The sequence below is a fragment of the Panthera pardus genome, unplaced genomic scaffold, assembly GCF_024362965.1.
Source record: "Panthera pardus isolate Hobbes unplaced genomic scaffold, ASM2436296v1 HiC_scaffold_18, whole genome shotgun sequence".
Lineage (NCBI taxonomy): Eukaryota > Metazoa > Chordata > Mammalia > Carnivora > Felidae > Panthera > Panthera pardus.
In genome coordinates, this window is record NW_026526743.1 from 4354711 (window position 1) to 4375230 (window position 20520).

Genomic DNA, 20520 nt, shown 5'->3' on the forward strand with positions numbered 1-20520 from the left:
TGCCAGTATACAATATGGAGAAAGAAGTAGGTGTTTCGGAGAGGGCTTGAGAGAAGGGGTGGAGCCCTTGGATCCTCCCCCTTGTTTACTTCGCGGTCAGGAGAGCAGCACTGCGTCTGCGCACTCTCGCTGGGCTGCTCTACCTTCAGCGTTTGCGCCATGTGACTTAAGCCCTCGTGGTTCAAGTTCAGTCACCCGATTCTGAAAGATGGTTACATCCACTCCTGTTCTAGAACAGGCAAGGGCGCTACCACTGTCCAGGCTTCAGGGGAGTCTCCTATCCGGATGTGACAGCACGATGACCCGGAAAGGGAGAGGACCTGGGTAGTGGGACCTCGGCCGCGGCTATGGAGGGAGCCGGCTACAAGGTAAGCACCGAGGACGCATTCTTTCCCTTCTGTGGTTGCGAGACGCCGCCCTCCGGTGGTCGGCTTCGCCCCAAGACTCTGCCGGGGCTCTGGGAGCCCGGCTGAGCCTTAGCAAACACATCATTCCTTTATAAATGCGCTGTCACCCTCCCCTCCGCTGCCCTAGGCGAGACCCTTACCTTATGGCCCCGCCCCCTGAGCGGCTGGACCCCTCCCAGGCCCCGCCCCCTGGGCGTCTACCTGCGCTTGGGCCCCGCCCCTCACTGGTTCCTGTCCCCAGGTGGTGTTTGAGAAGGGTGGCGTGTACCTGCACACCAGTGCCAAGAAGCACCAAGACCCGGACTCCCTCATCGCTGGCGTCATCCGCGTTGTGGAGAAGGTGGGCCGCGAGGCAGCGGGGCTCGGGCAGGCCCAGAGCGGGATGGAGGCCGCATCTGTAGGCGTATGGTCTGGAGGTCACGATGGGGCTTTAGGAAGGCAGGGGGTGCGGACTGCAGGGAGAGAAGGGGCTTTGTAAGTCTGGGGGGTCCAGACTGGGGAAGAAGTTTGGAAATACGGTTTGGGGAGATTGGAGGGCAGCACTTCTAAACTCCTCTCTCCTTTCCTCAGGACAGTGATGTCCTCCTGCAGTGGGTTCCTGTAGAGGAGGCTGGAGATTCCACCCAGATTCTCTTCGCCAAGAAGGTAGGCTTTTCTCTCTTCTCCACTTGCTTTTTCCAGGTTTCCGCGGTAGAAGACATCTGAAGGACCTGGGTTCAGTCCCAGACTAACTCTTAGATCCTGTGTGACCCTGCTTGGGATCTAGGTTCTCTTTGCCCCTTGGTTTCCTCCCCTCTGTGAAATGGGGCTGAAGATGCCCATTCAAAAGAAAGCAGACACTGAGATTTGTGGCCATGGGGACAGCTGCCCTCTCATCCCCTTTGCTCTTTGGGAGAGCCCTGCCAGAATGCAAGAGGACAACACAGCCTGTGGATTCGGGTTCCGTGGCCTCTCAGCCTACAAGAACTTGAAAGGGTGTGGCGTTTCCCCTCGGGCAGGTCTGCCGTCCGTGTCCAGAGAGGAAACTGAACGTGACCAAGGTGACTCGCCCACTTACCAGTACTCCTTCTTACCCCGGGTACCAGACTTTGCCCTTCTCGTTATTACAGACTCCTGAGGCTTTCTGTCACCAGGTTCTGTGCTGGGACCGGAGATGAGTCTCAATCAGACCCTGCCTTAGTCCCCGCCCCCACTGTATTTAGGGGAACTGAGGCACAATGATTGGGAGCCCTGTTTGCAAAGTCAGAAAGCTAGGAGGTGTTGGAACTTGAGTTTGAACCCAGACTCTGATTCCAGAGCCCTGCCCATTTCCGGAGGAAGCAGACATTGGCACCGGAACCCTAAGAAGGAGGACGGGGCAAGAAAGTATTTCAGGGATGGTAGGAGAAAGAGTATTTCAGGATACGGGAGGGAATGAGATGCCCTTGTAGAGGGTTTTGCCGGGAAGGTAGTTCGACGTGAAATGCCCGACTGAGAAGCTTGGGCTGCGTTCTAGGGGCCCTGGGGGAAACATCGGGGGAGAAGGGTGTGGGTGTGGAAAGTTTCCATGGGAAACCATGTGGGGGGTGGGCAGAAGGTCTCAATGGAGGGAGACTGGAGGCTGGGAGGCCAGGGAGAGGTTATTGTGTTGGGCCAGGGAGAGAGAATGAAGCCTGACCTGGGGCAGTGGAGCTTTGAATAACCTAGTGTGGGAGCATTACAAGTGGCGAATCCGTTGTGGGATCTGGCTTCCGGGGGTTGAGGAAGAACCAGCCAGGATTCTGCATTTTTCATCAGCCTCACGGGCGGTCTGAGTGCCTTTCTTGAAAATGTTGCTGTTCTCCTTGGCAGTCTTACTTTTGACCCACAGAAACTCACTGAGACGGGTTTCAGCAGAAACGGCACAGGTGCATACAGCGTATTAATCCAAGGAACACAACATCTGGCCGACAACAAATTAAGCCGACGAGTTTATTTCTCTTGTTTCACAAGACTGCCAAAGACGTATGGGGCTACGGGCCGTGGCTGGTGACCCCGGGGCCTGGATCGGTGAGACCAGACCACGCTTGCCCTGGTCACCTTTAAATGGCTGCTTGAGCTGAGCCCCTGCATCTGCTTTTTAAGGCAGAGAAGAGGGGGGCAGGCAGGGTGCCATTCACATCTGTCTTTCTCGATCTCCCACAAACTCTCGGCATCAGTTAGCAGTTATATTTGGCTACGTGGGATAGAAATGGAAATAACAGTGGCTTCAGCTAGATAGAAGCTCATACCTCTCCAGCTGAAAAGGCCAGAAGACGGCGGGTCCCTTCCATCTTTGCTCTGCCATCCCCAGCACACGGGATGCATCCTCACGGCTGCCTTGTGGTCCAAAGAGGCTGCTGGAGCGCCAGCCTTTTTGGCTGTTTTTGCTCACTCTATATGTGTGCTGCAGGTTGGCCAAGGAGCTCTGTTCGTCACGATTACTCGGGGAGGCGTGCTGCTAGAGTGGCTGTCTTAGAAGCCACCGTTCCTTGTGGCAGAGGGAGAGTTCTTCCCCGGCATTTCAGCAGTCCATCCTGGAGACATCCCAGCCCCTTGGTCAGGACTAGCTGCATGGCTCCAGCCAGCCAGTAGAGTTCAGCGAACAGTGATCCTGCTGTGTGCCCAAGGAGTAGAGAGCTGCAAACATTCGCAGACGGCAGCACTGACTCTCGTTGTCATGTAAACGTCGAAACATCAAATTCATCTCACAAGACACGCAGGGCAGGGATGGCTTTGCCAGGGCTGGTTCAGCAGCCTTGTGGATGGGTGTCTCTGACTCCCTTCTGGCCCTGGTTGGCTGCCACAGCTACAGACACCATGTTCTCCATCAATGGCACCCAAAGGCTGTTCTAAACGGGGTGTTCATCCCTGTACGTGCCTTTCTTAAATCAGGGATTTCCCTTTACATTCCCCACAGGTGTCATTTCAGCTCCCATTGGCCAGAGTTGGGTCCCTACGGCCACTCAGAGCCACAGGGAAGGCTGGGAAAGGAAACATGGGGAGGTTTTAACTTCTGTCGTGGGAGGGGCTCCGTCAGCCTGGAGGGAGCAGCGGAAATGGCTTTTGGGTGGATCCACTGTCTGTGTCCTTCCAACAGGGTCCCATCACGCAGGGTTTCATCGTAGGAGGCACAAAACACCAGTTACTTTCAGCAGGGAAGGATTAAAGGCCACCCTCCTGCTGGCAGGGAGAGGCCTGTAGAGTTTTTTCAAGGGCTGATAGAACGGGACTGACCCTGCAGAACTGACCTGCCAGGGGAGCTGCCGCCACTGCCAAAATGAGGGAGCGGGGAGAGATCATCCTGGGAGCGGTCCCTACCACCAGCTGCCACCCAAGGGCAGGAAGCTGCTTGGGCCCTACAAGGCTAGTACCTGGCACTGGGAGACTGAGCTAGCCACCACCTCTACCCTAGTCGCCTCTCTGTGTGTGGGGAAAACAGGAGTCTTCTTCGTCAGCCAAACACAGCCAGCACAGCCAGAAGTTGCCTTTGCCTCGCTTCTGCTTTCCGGTAGCCTCTGTCTTGCGTCCTGACCTCTAGCTGCAGACGAGCCAGGGAAATGTAGTTTTCGCCTTCCAACCTCTGCCTGACAGGAAGGCATACCGTCCTGTGAAGGGACTCCCATCCCCTCCCTGTCCTTCCCCATGGCCCGCGGCCAGCACCATCGGCCGGGACTGCACTGTGACCCTCAGCACGGCCCTCACCTGCACTGCTTACCCAAATCTGCCAGCAGGCCCCACGCAGGGCACTTTACTTGTTTTCGTAACAACCTGTGAGTTGCCTCTTTTATTGAGGTAAAATTCACTTACGATAAAGCACATGGTTACAGAAGAACTTAAGTTCTTAAAGTACAGAGGCGAGCGTTTCTCTGTTCGCAAAGTCTTGGCAGTTGTCACTGCTGTCTAAGTCCAGGACATTTCGTCACCCCCCCCACCCCCCCGCCCCCGAGAAACCCTGCACCCGTTGGCCCCTGCTCCCCATCCTCTCCTCCCCCAGCCTCTGGCAACCAGTAATCCGTCTCTCTGGCTTGGCCTTTCCTGGACGTGGTGTATAAACGGAGCCCCACGCATTTTGCTCACGCGTCGGTTGGGTTGTTTCCCCTTTGGGGCTGTTATGAATAATCCTGCTCTGAGCGTTTGTGCGTTCAAGTGTGGACGCTTGGTTTCATTTCTCTTGGGTATACGCCTGGGAGTAGAATCGCTGGGGCGTATGGTACTTGTACATTTAACCTTTTGAGGAACTTCCAGGTTTTTCCGCGGCAGCTCCTTCCATTTACGTTCCCGGGGCAGTATATGCGGTTCCATTTTTTTCTACCAGTGCTTCTCTTAACCGGTCTTTTTAATCCTCACCGTCCTGGTGAGTGTGAAGGGTACCTGATGGTGGCTTTGATTTGAGTTGCCCCAGTGACTACCGGCTACTTAACTTTAAGCACTATGCCCTCCGGCAGTCGGCGGGTGGAGCGCACAGTCCCGGGCGTTCTCTGTGCTCCCCCGTGTGGTGGTGCTTGGCTTAGAGCCACCAGGAGATTGGCTTTGAGTCCTGGCCCTATCCCGGTCCCTGGCCGCACCGGGTGACTCTGGGCAAGTATTGTGCCCCCTCTCTGCCTCAGTTGCCCTATTTGTTCAACGGGGCCGCCTTCCAGGGCAGCCTCACAGCTCGGATCTGGAAGTCCTGAATCTACAGCCCCTCGCTCTCTTTATCTTCCTACCCCAAGGATGTGAGTGGGGGTGACGCCTGCACCTCTGAGGAGGAACCGACCTTTGACCCCGGCTACGAACCCGACTGGGCTGTCATCAGCACTGTGCGGCCACAGCCCCGCCACTCAGAGCCCACTAGAGGTAGGCTGAGCCGGTGCCCCTGAGGGGCAGGTGGAGACACAGCTTACCCTCCGCGGTCATGGCTCCATAGGCTTTGCTGGTCACAGTCAAGATGGCCTTCCAGTCTCAGGAGAATGGATCGGGTGCAGGACTGTCCCCGGTCCAGGTCCAGCCTGGCAGGGTCCCCGGGGCTTCCCACCTTGCTCATCTCACCGGGCTCCCTCCCTCATTGGCTGTGGGGGTGGACAGCTGTAGAGTCACAGGGTGATTTGGGCTATCCTGGAGTTCAACAGGGTGCTGGGGGCCCCAGAGGAGGCATCTGGCCCCTCTGGGGAGTAGAAAAGCCTTCTGGGAAGAGGTGATGCCAGCCTCTGGCTCTGGGGGCGGGGCGGGGGGGGCGACACCTGGGAGTTTTCTCCCCAGCAGAGAGAGCAGCCGTGCAAGGCCAGAGGCACAGGGCATCGGGTGTATTTAGGAAACTCGAGCTGTGGCCTGAGTGTGGGGTCTGGAGAACGAACTGGAGACAAGACGGGCAGGGGGTAGACCCGAGGGGCCTGCCACCAGCTCGAGGAACAAAGCCGTCACCCTGAGAGCCGAGGGAGGTTCCGGAGCAAGCCCGCGGTGGGCGTTTCCGAGGAGACAGGAGGCGACCCAGGGCTCCCAGAGGGCTCCTGGGAGATGTGTGTGCTGCCTCGGGCTCCCTGTGCCCGTTCCCAACACGGCTCTCTTCTCCAGGTGCAGAGCCCAGCTCTCCCCGGGGCTCCTGGGCCTTCTCGGTGAGTCTGGGGGAGCTCAAGTCCATCCGCCGGTCTAAGCCAGGTCTCAGCTGGGCCTACCTGGTCCTGGTGACCCAGGCCGGAGGCTCCCTGCCCGCACTACACTTTCACCGCGGGGGTACACGCGCCCTCCTCCGTGTCCTCAGCCGCTACCTGCTGTTGGCCAGGTGAGCCTTCCTCCAGCACCGGCCTTTGTGCCCGGGGCCCGGCCCCTCAGGGCTGTGAAAGAAACAGACTGCTTTAAAGGCAGGAAAGGGGGAATCCACTGGTGCGTGTAACCGCAAAGCCAAAGGGTAGTTTGGTTTCAGGCAGGACCCGGGCCCTGGAACGTTAGGAAGAATTGCTCTCTTTGCGTCAGAGCTGGTATCACTCTCTGGGGGCCCCTGCAGGCCTGGCCTAGCGGCCCCGGTGACAGAAGCAGTTCCTTCTCCAGCGGCATCCTGGAGCCGCCTCTCACCGGCCAGCCCTGGGTCGTGTGCCCACCCCCGGGGTCCAGCTGAGGCGAGGGCCTCCCCAAGGGCAGCTGGGCCGCTGTAGCTGGAAGCGGGAGGGAACCCACCCAGTGTGTCACCGCACCTGCCCCTCCCCAGCTCCCCGCAGGACTCCCGCCTCTACCTTGTCTTCCCCCACGACTCCTCGGCCCTCTCCAGCTCCTTCCACCACCTCCAGCTCTTTGACCAGGACAGCTCCAACGTGGTGTCCGTGAGTGTCCCGGTGCCGGGCTGGGCCGCTGTGGGCAGGGAGGGGTGGACGCCTTGGTGGGCGGGGCAGGGTGGGGTGGAGCCGTGACCGCCCTCCGGCCCTGTCCACAGCGCTTCCTCCAGGACCCCTACTCCACCACCTTCGGCGGCTTCTCCCGTGTGACCAACTTCTTCCGGGGAGCCCTGCAGCCACACCCAGAGGGGGCCTCCCCCGACCTTCCTCCACCGCCCGATGACGAGCCCGAGCCTGGGTTCGAGGTCATCTCCTGTGTGAGTATCAGGTCGACCCTGCTGTGTTTTGGCCGTCACCTTGGCGGGCGACCACATTTCCTTGGGTCCCCTTTTCCACAATAACGGGGACGACAGAGCACCACTCTCACCAGATCGTGTGAGTGACCTCGAGGAAAACGCTTATAGCCTGTGACGCTCGGGGAGGACCTTCCTGACACGGAGGGTGACTTTGGCGCTGACCCGGGGAAGGAGATGCTCCCCACCCTGAACGTTAACTGTCCGTGGAGCTAAGGAGGGCTCTGAGCTGCCGTGCAGGTGGCCTGCGGAGGATGGGTGAGGCCCTGAGCTCACTTGCCTTGTGTCTTGCAGGTGGAGCTGGGCCCGCGGCCAGCCGTGGAGCGGGCACCTCCGGTCACAGAGGAGGAGTGGGCCCACCATGTGGGCCCCGAGGGCCGCCTTCAGCAAGTCCCCATGCTGAAGGCCCGGATCTTCTCGGGGGTAAGGCGCCGGGTGGGTGGGCAGAGGACCGGGGAGGGCCAGCCGGCGGCCAGGGGGAGGCTCCTCTGAGCGGCGGGCCCCGCTCTCTCCCCCAGGGTCTGAGCCCCGGCCTGAGACGCGAAGCTTGGAAGTTCCTCCTGGGGTACCTCAGCTGGGAGGGCTCAGCCGAGGAGCACAAGGCCCACGTGCGCAAGAAAACGTGAGTGAGGGGCGCCTGGGGGGCTCCGTCAGTTAGGTATCTGACTCTTGGTTTTGGCTCGGGTCGTGATCTCACGGTTCGCGGGTTCGAGCCCCACATCAGGCTCTGTGCCGGCAGCACGGAGCCTGCCTATGATTCTCTCTCACCTCCTTTCTCTGCTTCTCCCTCGCTCACAATCTCAAAATAAATAAACTTAAAAAAAAAAAAAGAAAGAAAACACGAGCGAGAAACTGTGGGCCTGCCGCCCCCCGCCCTCCCCAGCTCCCACCCCCCAAGTTGAACATATCCCCCTATCACGGCACGGCACCTGATACATCACAGATGCACAGGTAGGCTGGCTCCTGAAAGGTCAGTCAAGAGCCTGGCACGTGCGGGCACCGGCCCTGGCACAGGGAGACGGTGGTGGGCAGGCCGGTCCATCTCCCATGTCCATCGCTGTTCCATTCCAAGACCATAACGTTGCCGCCATCAGCACTCTGTGGCGGTCCTCCTAACCCCATGGGCCCAGTTCTCCTCCTTCCTGGTACATACTGTGACCCCACTGTGTATGTCCTGGTCCCTGCCCCAGTGCTCTCTGTCCAGTGGGGATGGATGACAGACTTGGAACAAAAGCCTGCAACAGGGCGGGGGGGGGGGGGGTGCCTGGTTGGTCCAGACTGTAGAGCGTGCGACTCTCGATCTTGAGGTCGTGAGTTTGAGCCCCACGTCGGGTGTAGAGTTCACAAGGCTGTTGTGTGTTGTGAGACATGTCAGAAAGGGGAAGCACGGGGACAGGGGCGAGGGCGACTGGGTGGCTTGCGTCGTGGCCTTGTGTGACCCCTCTCCGGGCCCCTCAGGGATGAGTATTTCCGAATGAAGCTGCAGTGGAAATCTGTGAGCCCTGAGCAGGAGCGGAGGAACTCACTGCTGCACGGTTACCGCAGCCTCATCGGTGGGTCGCGGGGCCGGGGCTGGGGCGGGGAGATGGGAAACGGCAGGGAGAGGACAGGGGAGCCCCCTACCTTCCCGAGAAAAGGGATGAGGTTATCTGCAGTGAGGAGATGGGGAGTAGGGGAAGGGAGCCAGACTCCTTGGGCTCAGCCTGCCGTCTGCGTACCGTCAGGCCTTGGCGAGTGGTTTTGCCTCCTTGGGCCTCAGTTTCCCACCTGTGGATGGCTCAGTGACTGTTGGTGGCTGGGAGGATGCAGCGACCTGGCCAAGCATGAAGCAGGGCGCCTCACGTGAGAGCGCCCGAGACGGTTTCTGGACCGACTCACACCTGCCCGGGGTCTGTGGAAGGGAGGAGCGGGGGCTGGTGCCCACAGTCAGCAGGGATGGGCCCCCACAGCCTCGTCACTTTGGCATCCCATGCCCTGTCTCCGCAGAGAGAGACGTGAGCCGTACCGACAGGACCAACAAGTTCTATGAGGGTCCTGAGAACCCAGGGCTGGGCCTGCTGAACGACATCCTCCTCACCTACTGCATGTACCACTTCGACCTCGGTGCGACGCCGGCCCGGGGAGGGGTTGGGGGTCCGGCCTTCCCTTGGGGAGGGGGGCGGGGTGCTGAGGGCCTAGGCTGGGCCCTGACCTCGTGTTCCCCCAGGCTACGTCCAGGGCATGAGTGACCTCCTCTCCCCGATCCTCTACGTCATTCAGAATGAGGTGGATGCCTTCTGGTGTTTCTGTGGCTTCATGGAGCTCGTGGTGAGGACCCACGCGGGCATGGGAGACAGGCCCCTCCAGGGACCGGGGTCTGGCTCCTCATCTCGCCGTCCCTCCTGCAGCACGGGAACTTCGAGGAGAGTCAGGAGACGATGAAGCGGCAGCTCGGGCAGCTCCTGCTGCTCCTGAGGGTGCTGGACCCGTCGCTCTGCGATTTCCTGGGTAGGCATCCCAGCGGGCGGTCAGTGGGTGGCGGGGCCACAGACGGTGTCCGGGACATTTGGTCCTGATCCAAACGAGAGAAATGTCTCCCCGCATAACCCAGAACCCACAATTTACGCAGGATTGCCCTTGGAAGCAAACCTCCCCACAGGCGCAGACGCATCCACGCTCCCGTGTGCCCCCCCCCCACGCTCCCCAAGCCCCTTACTTCGCAGATGGAAGGGGTGGGGGCTGGGCGCGGCTGCTAGCACTTCGTCCCTCCACCCACCTGGAACCAGGATTGCAAACTGGTTGTCGGGGCTCCCGGGGCTGGGCCCGCTGCATTCCGGCCTCAAAATTATTCTTCGTTGCTTGTTGGATGTAAAAAACGCAGGGAATCCCGATAAGGAAAGTCAAAGCTGCTGTCGATAATATGGTTCTTTCTGAACGCCGGTGACGCCGGTGACGATGAGTTAAGTTCTTTAGGGGCGTTTCCTCACTGATGTTAGGGTGGCCCTGGGGGAGGGAGCTATTGCCAAGATCGCCTCACCAAAGAGGAGGCAATCCAGGAAAGCACAGGCCACTTCTGGGGGCGCCTGGACACTAGCTGCCGGACCAGGTGTTGTGTCTGCCTTAAGTGCCTACAAGACTAGATCTCCCCTGACCTGCCGGACGAGTCAGTTATTGGCAGTTTCTCATCATAATGACCATAGTCGGGATGATTATTTCAGGTTAAATCCCAAGAAGTGAAATTGTATTCAGGGCAGGAGATAGTTTCACGGCTTTTGAAATGTTTGTTCCCGTCACTGCTTTCCTGGAAGTTTTTACCAACTTTTTTTTTGCTAGCCGAGTACACATGTGTCACACGAGTGTCACACGAGCGTCCCGTTTCCTCACGCCTCCACCAGCATTGGGTATTGGTACCTTTTATTTTTTTCCTCGAGTGCACACTGCACCCCTTTTATGTGAAGGTGGGAAACGGGACTGGCTCACCTCATCTGGAGTCTGGAAGGTTCCTGCGGACACAGAGCATTCCTGGCTCGCTGCTGAAGCCTCCCCATGCTGGGCATAAGCTCCTTGCCTAGACTGGTGGAGATTCTTACGACCGAGATAACTTCTTAGAGTCGCAGTCTGACCACCGTGCACACTGTAAATGAGAATGGGGTTGGAACGGCTTTGGGGCTTGCTCTCTGCTCAGCACCTCCCCTCCCCACCACTGTCTTCCTCCAGACTCCCAGGACTCTGGCTCTCTCTGCTTCTGCTTCCGGTGGCTGCTCATCTGGTTCAAGAGAGAATTCCCCTTCCCGGATGTCCTTCGGCTGTGGGAGGTGGGCCCCCCAGTTTGGGTCAGTGGGTGAACAGGAAGGAGAAATAGGTCAGCAACCCCAGGCTGGGAGGTTGTGGGGGGGAAGTGGGCAGGGGTGAGGCAGACCTGGGTGGGACCTCAGGCAGAGACTGCGCGGTGACTCCTCCCTCTGGCCCTCCCAGGTGCTGTGGACGGGGCTCCCTGGCCCCAATCTGCACCTGTTGGTGGCCTGTGCCATTCTGGACATGGAACGGGACACCCTCATGCTTTCTGGCTTCGGCTCCAATGAGATCCTCAAGGTGAGGCCTTGGCTCCTTCCCAGTCCTCCCCTTCTCCCTGCCAGTCCTGACCTGCGTAAGCGTTTCAAGGCAGCTCAGGTGTGAACTCCGCAGAGGCTGGTGCTGTGCCCATGCCACACTTTGCCTTGGGGTAGCAACTACTCAAAACAGGATTGTGGGAAGTGCGGTTGGCTAAGCTGTGAGCACCATGGCCGTGACATCGGGCTGTTTTCCCTACCCCATCCTATCCCTGGCTGCCAGCAGCACCCTTATGGGGTGCGGCCAGCACGTGAGGGGGCACCTACCCCTTCCCTATCACGTTAATGCACGACAGGGCCATAGGGGTGGAGCTCAGTGCCCTTTCCCTTCACTGTACTTGCATCTGGCAAGCGGCCCCCATTTCCCCAGTCTGTCTGTCTTCCATTGTGTCCCCAGCCAGAGGCACGGAATGGGCGCTGGGGCGGTGGCGGTAGAGGGCCCGTAGGCCGGCAGGCCTGATGCACCCCTTCCCACAGCACATCAACGAGCTGACCATGAAGCTGAGCGTGGAGGACGTGCTGACGCGGGCCGAGGCCCTCTACCGGCAGCTGACCGCCTGCCCGGTGAGCCCCCGCCTTCTGCCAACACCCCTCCCTGCCCCGCCGCCCCCGGTAAAACCACTGACTTTTCGCTCCCACCTGCCGACTTTGCAGGAGCTGCCCCACAACGTGCAGGAGGTCTTGGGTCTGGTGCCACCCACAGAGCCCCACAGCCCCTCGCCCCCTGCCTCCCCACTGCCTCTGTCGCCCACCCGGGCCCCACCGGCCCCACCGCCCCCCGAGGACACAGCCCCGCAGCCGGACAGCAGCCTGGAGATCCTGCCGGAGGAGGAGGAAGAGGAGGGGGAGGAAGAGGAAAGCGTGAAGTCTTAACCCTCCCGGCCGGCCTGCCCGGCACAAGCACTTTATCCAGATCGCAGAGGCTGGGGAGGAAGTGTGCGAAGAGGGCGGGCCTCCCCACCGTACCTCCCGCGGCTCCTAAAGAGCCCATCTCATTAAACTGACACTTCCCGTGTCCAGCTGGCCTCGTGTAGGTGAAGGAGGCGGCTATCTTGGCGTGGACCTGGATGGGGAGGGGGTGGTGGCCTTGCTGCTCTGCTGACGCCTGATCACGCGGTCCCGACCCAGCCAATGAGACGTCAGAGGAGGCCTTTGGGGGGCTCGTGGAGGTAGGGCTATTGTTACCCGCCTGGATTTGGGGCTTTTGGAGGAATGAGGAGGAAGTGCTGGGGTATGGCCGCCACCGGTAGCTTTGCGGGGACACGTCCGGGACATAACCGAGATGGAAGGGCCTGCAGAGCTGTTGAGACACTCTAGGGACTCTGCCCACCAGCTTCTTGTTACATGAAAACAATAAACTCGTGTTTAACCCCCTGCCTGCTAGGCTATTACTGACATCAGGGCTCCTCTGTTTGGTGACAGCCGGAGTGGGCACCGTGATTACCATCTACCAGCGGCACAAAGCGGTGTCCATCTGGTCCCTCCTCTCCCCCTCCCCCGGTGGGGCCCCACCGCCCAGGAAGAAGTAGGACAGCTGCTGCGGCCCCAGAACGAGGCGCAGCTCCTTCCACCGCGAAGGCTAACGGCTTTGCTTCGTGCACATTGGGGAAGCTACTGAACCACACGGCTTTTTCTGAAAATACATTTTTAATGCTCGGGTCTCTTGGTGTGCTGAGCGGTCATCCCATGTGCGGCCGGAGCGTGGGTGGCACCAGCCTTTTGGAACTCCCACCGGGTGTGCCTGGGCACCTGGCGCACGAGCCCCTCCTCGTTGACCAGCGGGTGCCCCTCGCGGCTGTGCCCTTCGCGGCTGTTGATTAACACGGCCGCGCGCAGCGCCGACTTGACAGCAGTCTCCACCCAGCCGTGCGGGTAGGCCGTGTGCTCACCGGCGAAGTAGATGCGGCCGTAGGGGACTGACCAGTCGTAGTCCTGCCCGTCGTCCCCGCCGTCTTGCCAGAGCGTCGGCGGCTGCACCACGAAGCCGCCCTGGCTGTGTGGGTCCTCGGCCCAGCGTTTGATTGTGCCGCTGCCGTCCCAGAGCCGGTACACGATCGTCCCGTGCAGCGCCGCCACGTCATCGAGCGCCACGCGCATCGCCTCGTCCTGGCTCAGGCCGGCGAAGGCGGTGGCCGCGTCCGACCACGTGTACGAAGCCAGAAGCAGCGCGCCCTCTCCCGGCGGCGGGTAGAATATCACGCGCGACGGGCGGGCGGTGCTCGAGTGGCCGCCCTCGATGTGCTCGTCGTGCCAAAAGGGCCGGCGGAAGCTCAGGAACACCTTGGTGGCCGGCACGTAGTGCAGCGCGCGCAGCGCCTCCTGCCCCCTGCGCGTCAGCGGCGGCGAGAAGGCAATGCGCTGTAGCGCCGGCCCGCTGGCGGTGAGCAGCACCACATCCGCGGTCATGGCCTTCAGACTCCGGGCCCCGCGCGAGCTCGCGACGTGCACGCGCACATCGTGCGTCCTCTGCGTTATCGCCACGACAGGCGAGTGCAGCAACACTGGCCCCGACAGCGAGCTCAGCAGCGCGCGCGGCAGCAGGTCCCAGCCGCCCACGATGCGGCTGTACCTGCGGGCAGGGCGACAGCGTGATCCGGGAGCTCGGGCACTGCCCTGCCTCGTGGGCTCCTTCCCGCGGGCCCCGCCCTGGGCACTCCCCGGTACCCATCCTAGTTTTCACCTGCCGGGTCCCCTCTTATCCTGCCCCTTCTCGCGGGCCCCGCCCATTCATCTACCCTTGACCTCGCCAGTCCCTGACATCACCCGGAGGACCAGGGAGCAGAGAATGTGCGACCCGGGAACCCCGTCTCTTCTCTGAGCCACACCTTTTTCCGGGAACATTCTTATCCAGTTCCTCCGGAGGACCCGGGACGAGAGGGCGCGTGTGGCCAGACGCGAGCTCCGCGTCTCTCCGCCCTCTGTGCCCCTTCCCGCACCTGTGCGTCCCGCTCCTTTCCCGCCAGTCCCGCCCCACCCAACGCCAACGGCTCCGCCCACTCCGTTTCTCGCCCGCATTGGCCCTCGTCGGCCCCGCCCTGTCCACTGGCCCCGCCTCTCACCGGAGCCGGTCGCTGAGGCAGCTGTGGGCCCTTAGGGCCTCCGCGAAGCTGAGATAGAAGAAGCCGTCCTCGGACATCACGTCTCCCAGGAGCCGAACGGCCGGCTGGCTCAAGTTCCCCTCCCCGAGGAGGTATTCCTGGGGGATGGGTGCGCGCCCGGGTCAGGACCCAAGCGTCCTGCACCTGCCTGTTCTGTCCCCGCTCCCATGGGGGTCCCTCCCAGGCTGAGCCTCCTGGTTCCGTGACAGGACCGTGAGCTAATATATTAGTACGGTTCTCTGAAGCTTAGCCATCCAGAGGAGGGACGCAAGCCCAGAGAGGGGGCCGTGTGCCGCCTCGGGTCAGGCAGGAGGGCCGTGGCAGGCCTGGAGTCCGGGACTCCTGCCTTCTGACTCCAGGGCTAAAGCCCATGGGTGCCCTCCTTGTTTCTGTTTCTCAGACGGCGACGCCAAGGCCCCCACTCACCAGGAGCGTGTGCCTTTCAAACTTCTTCATTGCCTTTCTGCAGCCCAGTTTCTTGAGATCTTTGAGGGCCTGTGGTGGAACAAGGGGACAGTGCTGAGCTCCAGGGGCAGGACTGCAGAAGCCAGACTTGGGGTCCAAACCTGGGTTCTCCTCCCGCACCTGCCCATGACCAGCCATTTACCATTCTTGCTCAAGTCAGCATGGTCCTTGTCCATGCTGTGCCCTCGGCCTTGCCCTCCACTCTGGGAAGTTCTTCCCAAGTTGTTAATGCCCCTCATCCCCCAGCCTTCATCCCACCCTGACAGTGTCACACTCAGTCCTATTGGGTACTGTTGGCCTGCACTTGTCCTAGTCTGTGAGTTAGTAGAGGCAGGTATCGTGTCTGTTTTAGTCAATGCTGTATCCTCCTGGTGCTTAGTGATTGTCACCTGCATCACCGGGGGCACAGACAGAAGCAGAGTCCCTTCTGCCCCCTGTCAGCCCTGAGGGGTTATTCACTGGATCCTCCCCTGCCCACAACCCTCCTGTGGCTCCCCAGGGCCCGGGGCCCCTCAGTCACCATCTTATGGCAGCTGTCGTTCTGCAGCACTATGTGCAGTGCCCAGACCACTTTCGGGCCCCCCCCCCCCCCCGACACCTGCACCACACCACTGCACTCGTTCCCCTGCCTTGTCTTTGCCTGAAACATGAGTGGCCATCCTTTACTGCGCTGTTCACGTCTCCTCGCTTCCTGGGAGCCTCACAGCCCCATCTGATGTTAGCCTTCTTCTCTGTCCACGTGGCTTTCCCCTGTGGCTGGGGAACTCCTCAAAGCATGTGCTCCTTTGCTCACTCACTCATCATTCACCTTGCATCTCCCTAGGCTCCCTGAACTGGTCAGTGCCAGGGCACAGAAATGGCCTGGACTCAGTGCCCACCCTGGTCCAGGAGGGGAGCCAGACAGGAGCTCCCAGAGGAGGCCAAGGCTGGCTCCTCCCTGAGGGCACCAGTGAAGGCTTCCTGGAGGAGGGGACGTTGGACCTGGTTCTTGGGGGATTAGTAGGGTTCCCTGGGTGGGAAAGGGAAAAGGCCTGCCAGGCGGGGCAGGAAGCAAGAGCAAGGGCATGGGTGCAGGATGGTGAAGGAGCATTGTGGGTACGAAGGAGTGCAGGGCTGGGGTGTTTGGCCACTCCGAAGGCTTTGGAGGATAACAAACACTTCTTGGAGGAGAGATGAGGCTAGAGGGGTGAGAGAAACCAGACCACTCAGGGCTTGACCCTGAGGCTAAGGCGCTGGGGAGCCATAGGGAGCTGTGAGCAGGGGCTGGAACAGGGTGAAAAGCCTGAGCCAGAGCAGGGCCCGTGGGGACAGAGGGGTGGGAACACTGCAGGAGAGTCAGGGGGCAGGAGGGATGGGGCTGGGGACTGACTGGTGGTGGAAGGGACAGGGAGGGAGCTAGGACAGCACCTGAGGGTCTGTCTGCCTTGTGACTAGGGTGGGGGTGATGGGGCCATCGTGAGATGGGGGAACCCGGCAGTATGCGTGGAGTTAAGGGAAGATGCTGAGCTCGGTGGGAGCCGGAGGGTCCTGGGGTATGACCCGGGGAGGGGGGACGTGGACAAAAGTCTGGGTCCCCCAAGATGGATGGGGAAAACATCAGGTCGAAGACCAAAGTTTAAGCCAAAGGCCTTTGTAGAATCTGAGGCTGTCCGGACAGCGTGAGTGAGAAGCGGATCAGAGACCGAGGGCAGAGGGGTGTGAGGGACGGGCCGCGGGGCTCCCGAGGCTGCCTACCTGGTTGAGAGCCATCTGATAGATGTCTTCCGGCGAGTGGCCCTTCTCCCTGGGGCGCAGCTTGTAGCCCAGCTTCTCTGGCATCTTCTCCACCACATAGTTGCGCAGCTTCAGGTTGTTGACCTCTACCCACGTGTTCTCATCATACTGAGTGAATTTGGTCAGGTTGAGTCCCAGACTCTTGCAGAGCTGGTGGAGGATCCTGAAGGAGCGGGGAGAGGCTGCTGAGGGTCAGGCGGGGGCGGGGCCAGGGCTGGGAGGAGTTGGGGCCCCTCTTCCGGAGGGGGGGGCGGGGTTGGGGATGGGCCTGAGTCCGCATCGGGGCTAGAGTCGGGTGGGAGGGCGGGTCACTGGAGCTGGGGCCGGAATGAGAGGAGAGAGAGGCTGGAAGGCTGAAGGTGTACGGGTTTCGGATCGTGTTTGGAGCCCCAGCAGGCTTTCGTTGGGGCTGAAGCGGGAATGAGGACAGAGCTTGGGTCGGGTGAGGGCTTGCGATGCGGAGGAGACAAGGTTGGGAGGGCAGAACTGGAACTCTGGCTGGACACGGAGCTCTGAGCACCTCGGGGACACAGAGGTGGGGCTAGGGGAGGCTTCGGTGCCCACAGGGCTGCCTGGCCAGGCCTCACCTGTGCGAGCTGGGCATGCGCATGGCTCCCAGCTCCCCAATCCAGCCTGTCTTCCGGTCCCGGTAGGTGAGGATGCGGCCTCCGATCCTGTTGTCTGCCTCCAGGATGGTGACCTGAGGGATGGGGGTGGGGAGCGCCAAGCAGGGCCCTTCAGCTCCTCCCACTGACCCCCCCATCCCCACCCTGTGCCAGCACCCAGCTTCCATCCCCCCGGCAGCCCAGACCTAGACTAGAGAAGGACGCCCTTCTTCATGAAAAAGCCAGAGGAGCTGGTGGGAGAACAGATGTCCTAGCAAGCGCGTACAATATGCAGTTTCCCAGCTGCAGCAGGACGACTGCAAGCCAGACTGCAGAGGAACTTCCCAGCCTAGGGAGTGGGGGTGGAGGGGGAAGATTTCCTCCGTGCACAGAAGTCCTGGCCCAGCCCATTCTCCTTCTCGGCTTTCAGTGAGAGGGTCAGTCAGTGGTTAGACCTCAGGCAGTGTTCCTCGAGTGGAGTTACCATGGCCACCAGCACAAATTCCCCTCCGGGAGGTTGGAGGACTTTCAGAGGGACTTCCCTCAGGAATGAGAGAGAGTGGGGCAGGGAAGGTCAAAGGTCTCTCAGCCTCCCCTCCAGTTTCAGTCCCCAGACCAAGGGGGAAAGCACAGCTCCTCTCTCCACCTCCTACCAGCCCCTCAACAGGGACGTGGCCAGGCCCCTAACAGCCGGGATTCCCGGCCTGCAGCACAAAAGACTCCAGGTAGACTGCAAGCAGCACTTCTCACCTTGTGTCCGGCATCACTGAGCACCTTGGCAGCTACCAGCCCAGCCACACCGGCACCAACCACAATCACCCTCTGGGGCTTTGAGGTTCGATTGAGGCCCAAGGTCACAACCTTGAGCAGCACCTCATAGTCAGGATCATGCATACATTTCTCAAAGGGATCCTGGCTATGGGAAGTCTTCCAGTCCAGGGAGGCCACCAGGCTGAAGAAGATGGAGATCAGGACGAGCAAGTACCGGGCTGGACGGAGGAGGAGGGGATCAGTGGGAAGGTCAGTAGGTATGTGTGGGGAGAGTGGGCTCCGTCCCCCCCGTCCCTGTGCCCCCCTCTCCTGCTTACTTACCCGACGAGGCCATAACTCTCCGCGGGAGATGGTGTCTAGTTTGGAGGGGAAGCAAGGGCCACTGTGACAGGGGCCTGGGTCCCACCCCAGGCCCCGTCCCTAAGGCCACCCGTCTCTCTGGAGCCTCATGCCTCCATCTACCCCTTCTAGCAGTCTCCTGTTCTGTGCTCACCTATCTGCCCCCCTGTCCCCGTCCCTGCCCTCCTTGTCCTTCTCTTCTCTGTTCCCCTCTCCTCTGCCCTGTCTCCCTGGGTCTATTTCTGTGGGTCCCAGTTTCTTGGCAGCCTCCCCTCTACCTTGGGCTCTACCACTGCTTGTGGACAGCAGTACCACCCTCTCTCTCCTGTTGCTTCCAAAGGTCTGCCCTGGCCCCCTTCTTGGTCCTTAAACAATGAGCTGAGCCCCGCCCTCCCCTCCCTTTGAGAAATCTGCGGTGGGGGAAATGAAACTACTTTCCTGGGTTGTAGGGTCAGGTGCTTAGAATTTAGTTGAGGCTGGAGGGGGTGGGCGTTGGGGAAAGGGGGTTGAGAGGAAGCAAATCAGTCTGTTTTCTTCCTCTTGCCCCAAATGGTTCTGGGGCGGTTGGAAGGCCGGAAATAAATGCTCAGGTAACCATGCTAAGGGTGCCTGGTCTCAGGGTCCCTGTGTCTGTCCTCCTCTGTGCTCTCTCTGTCTCCTTAATTCCTGGGGCGGGGGTGGGGGGGTGTCTGGCCTTGGGGCCGCATGTTCCCCGTGACAGTCCGAGTCCGTCCCTGTGTCTAGTTGTCGCTGTGCCCTGAAGGGCCCTTGCTGGCTCCACTCCCCTCCCACGTGGCTGCTCTGAGCCTCCGTCTTCCCCTCCGTGAAATGGACTCAGTAGTGGGACTTGCAGGCAACAGCGGCCTGGGCTCGGGGCCAGCCTGCCTGGGTCCTGAGCCTGGTGCCCGCCTGTATGGTTCTGGTCTCCAGCTGTCAAGTGGGGGCCGTGAATCCAGCTCAGGCCTTGTGAACAAGCGCCTGGGTCAATACTACAACTTGCTCCTTAGAAACTGCCGGCTGCTGTCACCGTGGGGGCGCTGGCAGGGGTTCAGGGAATGACCCCCCACCCCCACCCCTGCTCCCCAGCCCCGCACAAGCCGCAGCCCAGGATGTGTGCTCACCCTTCCCATCCCTACGTTGAGAACCACCGTGGCTCTCCGCTCACACTAGGGTGCTGGGGGCTCAGCAAAAAGGCCACTGGAGCTTCCGCCTCTCTGCCTTTGGCCTTAGCCTTCTCCACCTGTCTGTGGGGTGCTTTTTTCCTGAGGGGGGCAGGCAGAACAAGAGGACCCAGCCTCAAGGGGTCCCCACTCGTGGCAGCAGGGGTCCCTCGGCCCTTGGGACTTTAGCCAAGGGGACACGTGGTGGGTCCCCTGAAATGGGTGGAGGTAGAGAGGCAATTTCAGGGGGGTTTCTTGGGGTGGGGGGAGAAGGCACCAGGCAGCTGGTGGCAGATCCTCTCCGGCAACAAGATGGGAAAATCCAAACAGTACATCAAAGAGGGATGTGGTTTGGTGGAGGGTGGGGGTTGGAGGGGGTATATCTGAGTGAGTCAGTAAACATATGATGCAGGGGCCTGGGAGGCAGCAGCCAAGCAGGAAACACAATCAGCTGGACAGAGCCTTGGGCCTTGAGGCCAAATGCCAAGAAAGCAAAGGGGACAGTCAGCAAAAACGACGGAGACGGTCCCCACGGTGAGCGTGCACTTATGGGGTCCTGTGCTCAGTGCTTCGCGCTCACTGTGGACCTCACAGAGCCGCTCTTGGCAGAGGAGGGATCTGACAGATGGACAGGGGGCAGGTGGGGGAGGAGGACCCCAGGACTCACCCCAGGCCTCCCCATCACAGACCCTGCCTCCTTCCTTCATGGCAACATGAGTTGAGCACACCATGCTCTAGCCCTACTCACGCACACCGCCTGGTTTCTCCTCTAATCCCAGACACCTTGTGTCGGAGGGGGAGCCCGGCCTGCAGAGCTGGGGGTCCGGCTGGCCCCTCCCCGGAGGCCCATCTGTGCTACCTCCCCATGGCAATGTCACGAGCAGGAGTAACATGGACGCAGAAAGGGGTGGAGGCCGCAGGGCTGTGGAACTCCTGCACTGGTCTCGGCAAGCCGTGTCGGTCCCCAGATCAGTTTGGAGGGCCCTGCCGGGGTCCGAGTAGACCCCCTGGTCTCTCCACCACAGGATTGCGCTTAAAAATCCCCTGGCTCCGGGCACGCCCCGAGCTCACCTCCTGGACTCTACAACAAAAGTGGGGTGCTGACCTCACCCAAGGGGCTCAGCAGGACAGGGAAAGGAAGGGAGAGGAACCCAACTCATGAGGCCACCCAGGACTGGAAACCAGCAGCGCCTGAGGGAGCAGGAGCCCTACTAGG

The 20520-nt window shown here is 60.7% G+C and overlaps 2 protein-coding genes across 8 annotated transcripts in view; one reads left to right on the plus strand and one right to left on the minus strand.

Moving 5' to 3' along the window:
• Positions 1–125: 125 nt before the first annotated feature.
• Positions 126–12465, plus strand: TBC1D17 (TBC1 domain family member 17). The gene is made up of 17 exons (XM_053905653.1): positions 126–368; positions 649–747; positions 978–1052; positions 5120–5243; positions 5958–6165; positions 6589–6700; positions 6811–6969; positions 7300–7428; positions 7524–7627; positions 8464–8558; positions 8992–9108; positions 9212–9312; positions 9393–9492; positions 10702–10799; positions 10960–11076; positions 11571–11657; positions 11748–12465. Exons 1-17 carry the CDS (start codon positions 348–350, stop codon positions 11964–11966), a joined length of 1965 nt encoding a protein of 654 aa, XP_053761628.1. The 5' UTR covers positions 126–347; the 3' UTR covers positions 11967–12465.
• Positions 12466–12721: 256 nt separating this feature from the next.
• IL4I1 (interleukin 4 induced 1) overlaps positions 12722–20520 on the minus strand; it is a 37652-nt gene continuing 29853 nt past the window's right edge. For 5 of the 7 annotated variants that reach the window (XM_019425609.2, XM_019425610.2, XM_019425607.2 and 2 more), the window contains 6 exons: positions 17785–18023; positions 17017–17129; positions 16391–16592; positions 14618–14686; positions 14153–14289; positions 12722–13662 (listed from right to left, as the gene is read on the minus strand). In XM_019425609.2, the coding sequence (XP_019281154.2) occupies positions 12741–13662; positions 14153–14289; positions 14618–14686; positions 16391–16592; positions 17017–17129; positions 17785–18023 (1682 nt within the window). In that variant the 3' untranslated portion in view covers positions 12722–12740. Of the gene's footprint in view, positions 13663–14152; positions 14290–14617; positions 14687–16390; positions 16593–17016; positions 17130–17784; positions 18024–18126; positions 19009–20520 lie in introns of those variants that run through there. The other 2 variants (XM_019425611.2, XM_019425615.2) reach the window with 2 other exon arrangements.